At 38.4% G+C, this 14,436-nt stretch overlaps 1 protein-coding gene across 4 annotated transcripts in view; it reads left to right on the top strand.

Moving 5' to 3' along the window:
- Nucleotides 1-14,216, top strand: part of CCDC50 (coiled-coil domain containing 50) — a 77,523-nt gene extending 63,307 nt beyond the window's left edge. For 3 of the 4 annotated variants that reach the window (XM_066241907.1, XM_066241905.1, XM_066241908.1), the window contains 6 exons: nt 5,751-5,866; nt 6,736-6,780; nt 6,893-6,997; nt 8,747-8,826; nt 10,513-10,607; nt 14,048-14,216. In XM_066241907.1, coding sequence (XP_066098004.1) covers nt 5,751-5,866; nt 6,736-6,780; nt 6,893-6,997; nt 8,747-8,826; nt 10,513-10,607; nt 14,048-14,067 — 461 coding nt within the window. In that variant the 3' untranslated portion in view covers nt 14,068-14,216. The remainder of the gene's footprint in view (nt 1-5,750; nt 5,867-6,735; nt 6,781-6,892; nt 6,998-8,746; nt 8,827-10,512; nt 10,608-14,047) is intronic. The other variant, XM_066241906.1, reaches the window with a different exon arrangement.
- The last annotated feature ends 220 nt before the right edge of the window (nt 14,217-14,436 follow it).

Genomic DNA, 14,436 nt, shown 5'->3' with positions numbered 1-14,436 from the left:
CCTGGCATGCGGGAGTCCCGGGTTCAATTCCCAGCCAGGGCACACAGGAGAAGCGCCCATCTGCTTCTCCACCCCTCCCCGTCTCCTTCCTCTCTGTCTCTTTCTTCCCCTCCTGCAGCCAAGGCTCCACTGGAGCAAAGTTGGCCCGGGCGCTGAGGATGACTCTGTGGCCTCTGCCTCAGGCGCTAGAATGGCTCTGGTTGCAACAGAGCAACGCCCCAGATGGGCAGAGCATCGCCCCCTGGTGGGCGTGCCAGGTGGATTCCGGTTGGGTGCATGCGGGAGTCTGTCTAAATGCCTCCCGGTTTCCAACTTCAGAAAAATACCTAAATAAATAAATAAATAAATAAATAAATAAATAAATAGTGTGTCTAGGCAGGTACGAACATGGCTACAACGTAGCTGCTTGTGGCTGTCATTTTGTATTCAACTTTATGAATTTTACCTCCATAACCCTTCTAGGTTAGATTTTGCAAATCCCCTGGAATAAGTCAGAGGATTGTGTTAACATATATGTATTTAGTAGGCACAGGTGTTCATTCTTAAACTTATTAGCAAAAGCCAAAGTTTTATTCAACTTAATAATTAAGGAACTAGCAGGAAGACAGGTAGCTAGTTCTAAGCATTTGCAAGACAAGATTTTACAGAGTTGGTTGAAAAGGAATACAAAATAAATTTACTAAATTAAATATAAAATTAGGTAACCTTTTAAAGGGCAGTAAAACGATACCATCTTTGAGGGTAACTTTTCTGTTGAGCTGTTATATCAGCCTATTAATTTTCTGCAGGTTAATCTCTAGCCTCTCAGGGTTATAAAACTTTTGTGCTTTTTTGCTGTGACATTCCCAAGTGTCAGACTGGCTTATTTCAAAATAACTCTTGTATTATATCACTCTATCATTCATCATTTTACTTTATTCTTAGCAGAATTTTTTTAAAGGTCTTTTTTTTTTTTTCTGAGGAAGGGTCTTATGTCCTCATACTGGAGAATAATAAACAGAAAAAGAGAAGCAGAAATTTAAGAAATGAAGGTGGAACTGTTGGAAAGTCTCATCTGACCTTTTGAAAGTGAGTTTTCAGACTATTTAGGCTACCATAATGAGGACAGCCATTCTGTTAATTTTCTTCAATTGACTGTGCTTTTAAAGTTTTTAAAGCATTTCTGTTTTCTGTAATGACAGTCTCAGACTGCACTATCTAAAGTTCCTTCGTACATACTTAGAAAAGCTCTATTCACCTCTTATAGAGGGTGCATTCTGTGGAGTGGGCAGCCCTGTCAGCCCAGAAATCCAGAAACTGTTCTGGGTGATAGGGATTTCTGCTAATGAGATACGCAAGTTCCAGTGATATAGCAAGAGATCAAATAAACTATTTTTTCCCTATATATTTGAGACTCAGGGAGATATTACCTCAAATTCTAATATTATTGAGGTATAGTTGACATACAACATTATACTAGTTTCAGGTGTACAACATAGTGATTTGATATTTGTATGTATTGCAAAATGATTACTACAGTAAGTGGTAAACGCCTATCACTATACATAGGTTCAGTTTTTTGTGTCTATGATAAGAACTTTTAAGATCTTCACACTTAGCAATTTTCTAACATTCAATACAATATTATTAACTATAATCAGAATGCTGTAACATTCCCATGACTTTTTTTTTATACTGGAAGTCTGTACCTTTTGACACCCTATTAAGATGGCCTATTTCCCCACTCCCTCCATCTGCACTTCTGAAAACCATCAATATGTTTTCTGTATCTGAGTGCATTTTAGATTTTACTTGTAAATGAGATCATATGGTGTTTGTCGCTCTCTTATTTCACTTAGCACAATCCTCAAGGTCTATGCACGGTATGTTACAAATGGCAAGATTTCACTTTCTCTGAAACCTTATATATACACAGTCAAGAGTAAGGACATTTTGGTCAATGACTGGCTGTATATCAGATGGTGGTCCTATAAGAATACAATGGAGCTGAAAGATTCCTATTGTTTTGTGACATAGTCATCTTAGTGTTAGAGCACAAGGCAGTACTCAGCTGTTTGTGGTGATGTGAGTGTAAATAAACCTGAGCTGCCAGTTGTCAAAGTATAACATACAGTTACGTATATTCTGCATAATACTTGAAAATGATAAAAAAAAAAAAACAGCTCTGCTACTGGCTTAACGTGTTTATCATACTTTTTCTCATTGTTTTAGAGTGTACTCTTTCTACTTACTAAAAAAAAAGACTCTTGCTGTAAAGCAGTATGTCCTATTATACCAGCAGCAGCCTCATACATTTTATGGTTTCCTTGTTTCTTGATTACATATCTTCTCTTATGTTTGATTTAATCGTGTGCTGTTTTGTACAGTTAACATGCTATACGAGCAATATATTACACCTATATAGCCTACTGTGCAGGTTATACCACCTAGGTTTGTATAAGTATATGCAGTGATGTTCTCACAGTGATAAAAGTCACTGAACCATGCATTTCTCAGAACTATCCTCATTGTTAAGCTGTGCGTGACAGTATACCTTATCTCCTTTACTATTCATTCATCCATCAGTGGGCTCTTAGGTTATATCCATGTCGTAGCTACTGTAAGCAGTGCTTCAGTAAACATGGACAGGTGCATGTATATGCTTTTTGAGGTAGTGTTTTCATTTCCTTCAGATAAATACCCAGAATTGGAATTGCTGGATAATATAGTAATGCTATTTTTAATTTTTCAGGGAACATCCAAGCTGTTTTGTTTGTTTTTGCAAGCGAGTAAGAGAGAGACAGACAGAAAAGGAGAGAGATGAAAAGCATCAACTTGTAGTTGTGGCACTTTAGTTGTTTAGTGATTACCTCTTATACGTGCCTTAACTGGGGGGATGCAACCTAGCCAGTGACCTTGGGCTCAAGCCAGCGACCACTGGATCATGTCTATGATCACATGCTCAGGCTAGTGACCCTGCACTCAAGCCAGCAACCTCAGGGTGTCGAACCTGGGACCTTAGCGTCTCAGGTCGCTCTATGCACTGCACTGCCACTGGTCAGGACAAACTTTTTCTTCCTGGTCGCACCAATTTACATTCCCATTAACAGTGCAAAAGGATTTCCTTTTCTCCACATTCTCCAACACTTATAGTTTGTCTTTTTGATAATAACCATTCTAACATGTGTTTTGATTTATATTTTCCGTTAATTAGTGATGTTGAGCACATTTTCATGTACCTGTTGACCATCTGTATTTCTTCTTTGAAAAAAACGTCAGATCCTCTGCCCCCCCTTTAATCCCATATATATTTTGTGCTATTGAGTTGTATGAGTTCTTTATATTTTGGATCTTAACCCCTTATCAGATGTGTGATTTGCAAATATTTTTTTTTCATTCCACTGGTTTCCTTTTGGTTTTGCTATGGTTGTGATTTCTTTTGTTGTGCAGAAGCTTTTTAGTTTTATCGGTCCCACTTGTTATTTTTTCTTTTGGTGCTTTGCTTTTGGTGTTGTATTCAAAAAGTCATCTCCAAGACCGATGTCAAGGATCTAAATGCCTTTTGATTTCTTGTAGGAGTTTTATGGTTTCAGGTTACGTTCAAGTCTCAATCCATTTCAAGTTAATTTTTGTGTATGGTAGGGGATAGTGGTTCACTTTTATTTTGCATGAGACTGTCTAGTTTTACTCAACACTATTAATTGAAGTGATTGTTCTTTCCCCATTGTATATTTTGGCTTATTTTGTTGCAAATGCTCATATGTTAAAGGTTGTTGTGTTTTTCCCTCCCCTGGAGTTTCTAGTCTGTTCCTTTGTTCTGTGTATCACTCTGTTTTTAACTGCCAAGAGGTCACAATCTTCTCAACCTGTCAAGCCAATTAATACTCTTGCATTTGAATGCCTTTCAAGTGTCTTTGATAGATATTAAAACATTTTCTCAGTTAATTCTGTAGTGTAGCCTGGGAGGCATAATGGTGTAGAAAGTGTAGTGTCTTGAAATCTGAGTGTATCAGATAGTTTTTTCACTGGAAGGCAAAATTGAAGGAGCAGCCGAAAGTGTGATCTTTTCAATCGTCCTCAGCAAGGCTTTGGGCTGCTCACTGAAGTGTCATTTTCTTTAGATAGGAATATGGTATAGCAACCGACTTTGCCCAATACTAACTTTCTTATATAATTTTATTTATTTTACCTAAAATATTCCTTTCTAGTTACGGCCACACTAATCATAACTCAGGGAGGTTTATATTCCATTTAAATATGGTCCACTCTTAGGAGTATGCTTCTGTTTTGTGACTCTACTCAGAAATCTGGGTTAAAACTGGGCCAGGCTGGCATAGATTCAGTAGCTCTAGAAATGACATGAAGTTGTAGTGGATTCTGTATTCTGGTAATCATGTTCTAACAGGACTGAAGCTAAGAAAACCATGTTTTATTAGTCTTTTTTTTTTTTTGGTGGGACAGGCAGATGAACCTGTGGCTTTAGGATTTACTGCAAAGCTCTTCAAAGAAAGGCTTCACCAGATAACTTAAACTCTCTTCATTTGTCTAGAATTTAGTTGTATTTTCATGTGTTTCCTTTTCTCTTTTGTTTAAAGCAAGCAAATTAAATGTGGTGAGGTATTTTAATAAAATTGTTTAGTGTACAGTTATTTTGATAGACATATGTTAATTGCAAATAAGAATCAACTGTTAAAGACTTTTTTTTTTTTAAAGAAGAACAAAATACTGAAGGCCAGATCTCTAATAGACTACTTAAATTAGAATCCCTGGTTAAGGATTTTTACCACTGGTGATTCCAGTATGTAGCCATGGTTGACAACCACTGATATAAAGAAATAGGCAAGAGTGAAATTGTGTTCTCTCATCAGTAATTCATTTATTGAAATTTCACTATTTCAGATGGTTAAGCTTGTTGATTGCATTAAACATTTCTATTATTTCTGAATACAATGCATTCACATTGTTAAAGTTATAATTTATAAAGGGTACAAAAAGGGAAATATCTACAACTTTGAAATGAGCATTAGCATTTACTTAATTAAAAGTTACAAAAGAAATATGTACTGCATATAAAATTTCCAAATAAAAAGAATTCCCCACAAATCCCCACCAGTTCCTTTCTCAGAGAAATGGAACTCTAGTCATTATGCTTTCTATTTCTTTTATGTTAAATCTTGCATAAAATTTAGCAACAACATTAAACTGATCAAAGTTATAGGAAGGAACTGCAAGTGGGTTTTCTGACCATCAGCGCAGAAGTCGTGTCTGGACCACTGGGGGCTGACAGATAACTGTCACGTAACCCAGACCAGGCTGTTTCTGTTCCCTCTGAGGTGTGAGGGATGCCAGGCTGAGGCACAGGGAGGGAGCCCCTCATTTCCTCCCGTCTTGACAGCTTAGCCTCTCCTAAACCTCAGCTCTGTAACTTTCTTTTCTTTAGATTCTTTTTATTTCAGTGACTTTTTTTTTTTTAATTTTAATTTTGCAAAAGTCTCACTTAGGGTTCCTTGCCTGATTTCCTGCTCTTGAAACTGAGAGGAGAGGTTTACCAGGCAGATTTCGGTGCATGACTTTGTTTAAGTGTCAATGATCTGCATCTCCACTTCCATGTCTGGGGGAAAAAATTATTTCAAGTGCACCCTCTGCTGAATTTTGGGAGTGGCAACAGTATTGTTAGTGTTAGATAATAAAGGTAAATTTTAAATTAGAGATTTGTTTGTTTGTTTTACCTTAAACTGTGCAACATTTTAGAAAACAAACTCTTTTTCTAGGAATGAAGCCAAGAGCCATGAAGGAAGCTGTATCTGCCCCGTCACGAGCGACCCACAGGGACCAGGAATGGTATGATGCTGAAATCGCCAGGAAGCTCCAGGAAGAAGAAATCTTGGTGAGCTAATTTTAATGCAGAAGTTCAGGTGAATAAGGTTTTTTGTGAATTAAGTCATTCTTGAGATCATATAATAGACATTACAGTTCTTTATCACTTTGAGAAACAAATACCTTTAGTTTTTTCAGTGGAAAAATTAAAACAGCAGGAATAGAGTGTTTAGTTTTATTTACTGAGTAAACATTAGTAATAGAACTCCATATCCCTGTCTCTTCATTATAGAGTTCTGAAAATTCTTTAAGAATCTGCTGAAGAATTTGGTAAAAACAGACGCCACTCTGGCTGGTGAATGTATACCAACCGTTACCAGCTTAACGGATGTTAATCACAACTAGTTGCAAAAACCAGTTTATTTTTATGTAAGATTAAAAAAAAAAAAAAAGGCCCTGGCTGGTTGGCTCAGCGGTAGAGCGTCGGCCTAGCGTGCGGAGGACCCGGGTTCGATTCCCGGCCAGGGCACATAGGAGAAGCGCCCATTTGCTTCTCCACCCCTCCGCCGCGCCTTCCTCTCTGTCTCTCCCTTCCCCTCCCGCAGCCAAGGCTCCATTGGAGCAAGGATGGCCCGGGCGCTGGGGATGGCTCTGTGGCCTCTGCCCCAGGCGCTAGAGTGGCTCTGGTCGCAACATGGCGACGCCCAGGATGGGCAGAGCATCGCCCCCTGGTGGGCAGAGCGTGGCCCCATGGTGGGCGTGCCGGGTGGATCCCGGTCGGGCACATGCGGGAGTCTGTCTGACTGTCTCTCCCTGTTTCCAGCTTCAGAAAAATGCAAAAAAAAAATAATAATAAAATAATTTAAAAAAAAAAAAAAAAAGGACAGCATAGAATCCAATTAAATTATTATTATCTTGTTTGTATTTCCTATGCTGTAGGCTACCCAGGTGGACGTGAGAGCAGCTCAGGTAGCCCAGGATGAGGTGAGTCCGTGTTAGGTAATGAGTTTGTGTAGCCAATATTCTTAGGAAATACTTCAATGATTTTCTACCAGCAACTCTGCCATCAGTGACAATATGCACTGGATTTGTGTAGGAAATTGCTAGGCTTCTAATGGCTGAAGAAAAAAAAGCTTACAAGAAAGCCAAGGAGCGGGAGAAATCATCACTGGACAAAAGAAAGCATGACCCCGATTGGAAGGTAGGGTGTTTTGTTTTGTTTGCTTTTTGTGTTTGAATGAGAAGTAAAATTAAAAATGTAAAGGGGACTCAGCTTTTATAGTAAGCTCTGAAAATATTTAGGGTATACCTGTATCACATATGTGAATCTGTCTTGTAAAAGTTGTTTCACTATACAAATATTAAGTTCTTGAAAGTAAACTATGTAAAAAGTTACTGCTAAGATTCAAAATCTCGTTCTATTCATTTTAAGACCACCTGAGATGGGAGTGCCCTCTGGTTACTGTACTTACCTTGGAGAATGTAGCATTTTCACATGCTTTCACATTTCCACCGTGGCCTTTTCTTCCTCCCTGTACTTTCTCTGTGTACTGATGCTGTGTTTCATTCCTGATTATGTACCCATTGTTTCTCTTCCCTCTGACATAACTTGCTCCATGGCAGGCTGACAGATGTCACCAGCAATCATTGCTTATGTGAGCATGTAAGAATTGTCTGGCATGAGCTTGACCTGTTAGTGTCCCTTATTAATTCAGAACTGGGAGAGAAAATAGTGACCTCAATTCATTCTACTATAAAGTAATCTAATTGTTGCATATGGTTATTACAGATTCAATTTAACAGACTTGACTCATTAGTTACAGTGTGCAAAGCATGTCTCTGGACTTAAAGGAAAAGACAAAGACAGTGTAGAATGTAGACCAGAAGACAGGCTGTCGGCAGCTAACAAATAGAGGGTCAAGCTGGCAGATGAAAGCATAATGGAAGAACAACAGAGGAGGAGAGTTCATGCAGTAGAGTCTTTCTAGGGAGGGAGTTTGTGCCAGACCTGGCAGGATGCAGTTAGGTTATGTAACACCTGTTCTCTCTAACAAATTCCTCCCGTGGGTCTCCAGTCCTGTCTGATTCTTGAATATGAGGAAAAAGAAGATATAGATAAAGGAACCATGATAATAGTATTGTTCTATTTTCTGTTGCTTAGTTCTCAGTTTAGAAGCCAATGAAAAGTATTATTTCCATGTTGATTATTTATACTCATCTCCCTCTTTTTTACTCTCTTTGTAATTCAGGATTTTTCTTAGCCTATTTCATTTTTATTAGAAAGGTTCCCAAATGTTTCTTGATTAATTAAGCCACAAATAATCGTCCAGGAGTTACGCAGTTTTTTTGTTAGCCCGACTATGAAGGAATAGGTATTTTTAAGGATTATAAATCAGGAGAGAGGAAGGCCACAATTTTGTTAAGGATCAGAATGTCTCTGCGGTCTAGATTCTTTTAACTGGTGCTGGTTCAGTTCTGCTTCTGGGAAAGATGCCTTGAAATGTGCCTTAAGTTTTCTGGCTTGAAAGTCATCCCTAAGTCAGGTGTTCAAAAATAACATTAAAAGCACAAACCTAGATTCCATAGACTCTGCGAGCCCACCAGTTCTTGTTAGCTGCTGTACAGCTATTATATTAAAAATGGGTAGCCAGGCACACCCCGTGGGAAAGCATGTTTGTGTGTGGTTAGCCCGCTCATCTGACTACATTGACAGCCTCCAGCATACTTTTGTGACCATCATTTTTTCTTTTTTTTTAATCTCTCACTGGTTGTATTTTAAAATACATAAAATGTTTAAAAGAACATAAGTATTATGTTCTTCTACTGAATGTAAGCAACTTGAAATTATTAAAGGATAGTAGTTTGACATGATTTAGATATTTTCTAACCCTAGTCTTTTTCTTTGCTTGCTGCTTTTTATATGTTTCTCTTTTGTTTTGTTTTGTTATAGCCCAAAACAGCTAAATCAGCACACTCAAAGTCAAAAGACAGTGATGAACCTCACCGTTCTAAGACTGACAGGCCAGCACGGTAAGTTGGCACCTACAGCAGAGAGTAAGACCCCTGACTGCGGGGTGAGTGAGGAGATGCTGTGCCTTTGAGAGCAGATCCAGCACCTGCAGCAGAGAGTAAGACCCCTGACTGTGGGGTGAGAGAGGAGATGCTGTGCCTTTGAGAGCAGATCCAGCACCTGCAGCAGAGAGTAGACCCCTGACTGTGGGGTGAGTGAGGAGATGCTGTGCCTTTGAGAGCAGATCCAGCACCTGCAGCAGAGAGTAAGACCCCTGACTGTGGGGTGAGGGAGGAGAGTGCCTTTGAGAGCAGATCCAGCACCTGCAGCAGAGAGTAAGACCCCTGACTGTGGGGTGAGGGAGGAGATGCTGTGCCTTTGAGAGCAGATCCAGCACCTGCAGCAGAGAGTAAGACCCCTGACTGTGGGGTGAGGGAGGAGATGCTGTGCCTTTGAGAGCAGATCCAGCACCTGCAGCAGAGAGTAAGACCCCTGACTGTGGGGTGAGGGAGGAGAGTGCCTTTGAGAGCAGATCCAGCACCTGCAGCAGAGAGTAAGACCCCTGACTGTGGGGTGAGGGAGGAGATGCTGTGCCTTTGAGAGCAGATCCAGCACCTGCAGCAGAGAGTAAGACCCCTGACTGCGGGGTGAGGGAGGAGAGTGCCTTTGAGAGCAGATCCAGCACCTGCAGCAGAGAGTAAGACCCCTGACTGCGGGGTGAGGGAGGAGATGCTGTGCCTTTGAGAGCAGATCCAGCACCTGCAGGTGGGAGTTGGTGTCAGGTCTTGCAGAGGATTCTCACACTTTTGTTTCCAGTCTTAAAATGAGCTGAACAAGTCACCTCAGGAGGATGGGGAATTTCAGAGAAGCTGGGGTAGAAAAAGGAAAGATGTGCTCTTCGCTAGGACCAGCTTTTCTCTTTGGGTTCACTGAACTGATGCCTCAGCTAAGAAGAGATATGTTCGAACCTTTTCCTAAGTAAAATCTCAGATTTAGTTTTTTATCATGGTTCATGATCACATTGGTGTGTGCTTGACACTTACACATGCTTAAATTAATTTCCGTGTGTTACGTGGTTAAAGTAAGAAAAAGTTTAGAGTAGTAAAAATTTCCCAATTTTTTTACAGTGATTTCTTTTAACATGAAAAGTTGCAGATATACATGAGTGCCTTTTCCTTTTCCTTTTCTAAGCTCTACTTTGCCACCTAGTGGATTAAGGAACTTTGCAGTCAATTTTATATGTTGACGGTGTCCCTTTTCTGTTCTTGTCCTCCCACTTCCCTGCTGCCCTCCCTCTCTCCCCTGTCTCCGCTTCCCCCTTCTCCTTCCCCCTTCCATTCTTAACTTTCTCTATTACTGTCTTTGTTTCTAATCTAAAAACTACCAAAACAAAGTAAAGTTTTCATTAGCAAGAGTGGTCACACCTCATTAATCTTTGTTTCTCTAGTCCTTACTTAGCACAGTGCCTCACACATACCAGGTGTCCAGAAATATGTAATTTTATTGAATTATGTGCATCAAAACAAAGGAACAGTAAGATAAAATAATTTGTCCAAGGTCATGCAGCTGGTCAGGAACTAAAATGAGAATTCTCAAACCTTCTGACTTGTCATTTGTACCAAAACTATTTTTACCATGTGATCAGTGAGCAGTAGAATTGTAGTCCCCACGACTTAGAACATCTCTAAATTCAGCCTCCTCTTTAGGCCGCCACCACCTGCCATGACAGATGCGGAGGATTATTTTACAAACCAGCATAATTCCACACGTCATTTCTCAAAATCAGAGTCCTCTCAGAAAGGTAAGCAAAAATGTATATGGTCACTTTAGGATCTTTTTAAATAATTCTATGGTGGAAAGATTAAGTGCTATCTTACAGATCACTAGAGTGGAAAAATAAGCTGTTCTTCTATCCCAGCAGAACATTATATCTTCATTTATTAAAAACTAAACATTTTAAAATACAGAAACAAAACACCTGAAATGGAATGCAAGATTTTCTATATATTTGCATTTTTCTGCAGGGAGATTTCATTGTTTTCAGAAGATTCTTAAAGGGTGACTGTGTTCACCATTTAGGTCTACTGGGATTTTTCTATTTTAGCTCTTGTGTACCATCTGCCCAGGACTCTATTTACATAGAGTCAAGGCCTAAAATACACACATACATACACAGAGCACACAAAAACATTTTTGCAGAGAGAAATAGGGCAGGGAAAACGAAGACATAACATGAGATCTAAGTTAGACCAGATCTTTAAAATGAAAGAAATGGTTGTAATTGTCCTTCACTGCATATGCGTTCTATACTGATGTGTATATTTTTAAGATAGTCGTAAAATGAGATAATGAAAAAGTAGTTTCTTATATTTGTTTCTTCATCTAAAAATGGAGGTGTTTTGGCCCTGGCCGGTTGGCTCAGCGGTAGAGCGTCGGCCTAGCGTGCGGAGGACCCGGGTTCGATTCCCGGCCAGGGCACATAGGAGAAGCGCCCATTTGCTTCTCCACCCCTCCGCCACGCCTTCCTCTCTATCTCTCTCTTCCCCTCCCGCAGCCAAGGCTCCATTGGAGCAAAGATGGCCCGGGCGCTGGGGATGGCTCTGTGGCCTCTGCCCCAGGCGCTAGAGTGGCTCTGGTCGCAACATGATGACACCCAGGAGGGTCGCAACATGGTGACGCCCAGGATGGGCAGAGCATCGCCCCCTGGTGGGCAGAGCGTCGCCCCCTGGTGGGCGTGCCGGGTGGATCCCGGTTGGGCGCATGCGGGAGTCTGTCTGTCTCTCCCTGTTTCCAGCTTCAGAAAAATGCAAAAAAAATAAATAAATAAAATAAATAAAAATAAAAATAAAAATGGAGGTGTTTTTATAGTGTCTGTGTTGTCAGGATTATATAAGTAAAATGTCTGACAGCAGATTACAATAGATTTTAATTGTAATAAACAATTATTTGTTAGGTTTCTTCGAAGATTTAGGTGAAGTTTTCATTGTTCTTTTCCAAATATAGTAATAGCCTTCCCAAACATCTTTAATATTTTTTTCCTGCAGTCATTACAAAATATCAGTGTACAGGTGCCAGTCCAGACTAATTAAATCAGGATTTTGAGGGGAAGATGATTGCTAGTCACTTGTATTTTTAAAAGCTCTTCTTCACCCATCCACCTTCACTCTGACAGTTATCCAACATTGAGAATAAGACAAAACACATTGTTTAAAAGATGGGATTAGTTGGACTTTATCAAAACAACCCATATACTATAATTTTCATTCTTTGGTGGCTTTTTTATCATCCTTGGTTTAACTGGAAGTAGCTCATGATTTTTGTCTTTTGTAAAAATTTTTCTTAAACTAAATACAGTACCCACATTACTTAAAAAGGAGCACTTTCCTGTTCTCGAAGTATTTGCTACATAATATTAAAATAACACATTGATTCTAAATGTAAATATGTTACAATCGAGAACAAAGAAAACATGATTCATTTAAAATGCAAAGAAATGAGAATAAATAATTTTATCTGAGCTGGAAAATAAAACAGTTTCAAGATTTAAAGCTTTTTTTAAATTTTTTATAATTGACATGCAATGTTATCTTAGTTTCAAGCATATAACATAGTGATTATACATTTGTATAACTTACAAAGTGGTCACCTTGATAAATCTAGTACTCATCTGACACCATAGTTATTACAATATTATTGCCTATTTTTCCTGTGTTGTACTTTAATCCTTATGACTTTTTATAACCGCCAATTTGTGTATCTTAACCCCTTTACCCTTTTCACCCGTCTTTCTCACCCTCCTCCCATCTTGTAATCATCAGTTTGTCCTCTGGATCTATGAGTTCGATTCTGTTTTATTTTGTTTGTTTTGTATTTCACATATAAGTGAAATCATAAGGCATTTATTTTTTTCTTGTAGACTTATTTCACTTAGCATAAAACTCTCTAGGTCCGTCCATGTTGTTGCAAATGGCAAGATTTCTTGTTGCATTGTATGTATGTACCACAAGTTTTTAATCTGTTTGTTTGTAGATGGAAGTAACTTTAGTTACTTTAGTAACTAAAGTTACTTCCATATCTTGGCTATTGTATATACTGCTGCAATAAACATAGGGTTATGTATATCTTTTCAAATTGGTGTTTTTGGTTTATTTGGATAAATACCCAAAAGTGAAGTTGCTGGCTCTGGTAGTATTTTTTTTAAATTATTTGAGGAGCCTCCATACTGTTTTCCATAGTGGCTGCACCAATTTACAATCCAATCAACAGTGCACGAGGGTTCCCTTTTCTGCACATCCCCGCCAGCACTTGGTGTTTGTTGATTTATTGATGAAATCCATTCTGAAAAATATGAAGTGATATTTCATTGTTTTAATTTTCATTTCCCTTATGATTAGTGATGTTGAACATCTTTTTATTTATTTATTGGCCATCTGTATCTCTGCCTTGGAGAAGTGTCTATACAAGTCCTTTGCCCATTTATTTCTAAATTGGATTGTTTTCTTGGTGTTGTTTGACTTTATTATATATTTAAGTAGTAACACCTTATCAGATGTGTCACTGGAAAATATCCTCTCTTCATTCACTAGGTTGTTTTTTCCTTTTTGTTGATGGTTTCCTTCGCTGTGCAAAAATGTTTTACTTTAATGTAGTCCTATTTATTTATTAATTTTTTGTTTCCTTTGCCCAAGGATACCTAATGAAAAAAATAATGTCAAAGACTTTATTGCTTATTTTTCTTTTAGGAATTTTATGATTTTGAATCTTACTTTTAAGTCTTTATTCTGTTTTGAATTTATTCTTATATATGTAATCTAGTTGAATTCTTTTGCATGTACCTGTCTAGTTTTCCCAAAACCATTTATTGAAGAGACTGTCATTACTCCTTTGTCATAGATTAATTGACCATATAGGCATGAGTTTATTTCTTGGGTCTTTACTCTGTTCCATTCATTCATGTATCTGTTTTTATGCCCATACCATGATGTTTTGATTACGATAGCTGTGTAGTAGTTTGATTTCAGGTAGTGTGAGACCTCCAACTTTGTCCTTTTCTTCTGAAGATGGCTGTGGCTATTCAGGATCTTTGTGGTTCCATATACATTTTAAAGTTATTTGTTCTAGTTCTGTGAAGAATGCCATTAGTATTTTGATAAGGATTACATTGAATCTATAAATTGGTTAGTTTCAAAGCGTTTTTTTTCTTAATCATGATGTTTCTTATTTTGTTTCTCCCTTCCCTAGGTTTCCATTATAAGCAGTAAAAACCTAGGAATCTGCCTTGAAAACGGACTCACTGTAGCAAATATTACTGGATGATACACATGCATTCCGCACTTAATTTTTCCTCCTATGTTATATTTCTGGGATTTATCCTCAAGTGTTCTTCTGATCATAAATAATTTTTAATGCATTTCAAATGTTTTGGTTATTTCTAATCACTTGGGCAGTACAAGAAAATCTAGCTTCTGAATATTGACCACCTCTATATTACATATGCTTCCTGGGATATAGCATCTAAGAGATCTGTAAAATGCCATTTTTCTTAGGTATGGCGTACAGTATTGGTATCCAGGAACTAGGCTTTATTTAGCAATTAGAATTTAGTAAAGATAATGATCAAGGTAAAACAA

This window comes from Saccopteryx bilineata, chromosome 8, assembly GCF_036850765.1.
Source record: "Saccopteryx bilineata isolate mSacBil1 chromosome 8, mSacBil1_pri_phased_curated, whole genome shotgun sequence".
Taxonomy (NCBI): Eukaryota; Metazoa; Chordata; class Mammalia; order Chiroptera; family Emballonuridae; genus Saccopteryx; species Saccopteryx bilineata.
The sequence above is the reverse complement of the archived record's forward strand: the minus strand, read 5'-3'. Positions and strand labels throughout refer to the sequence as shown.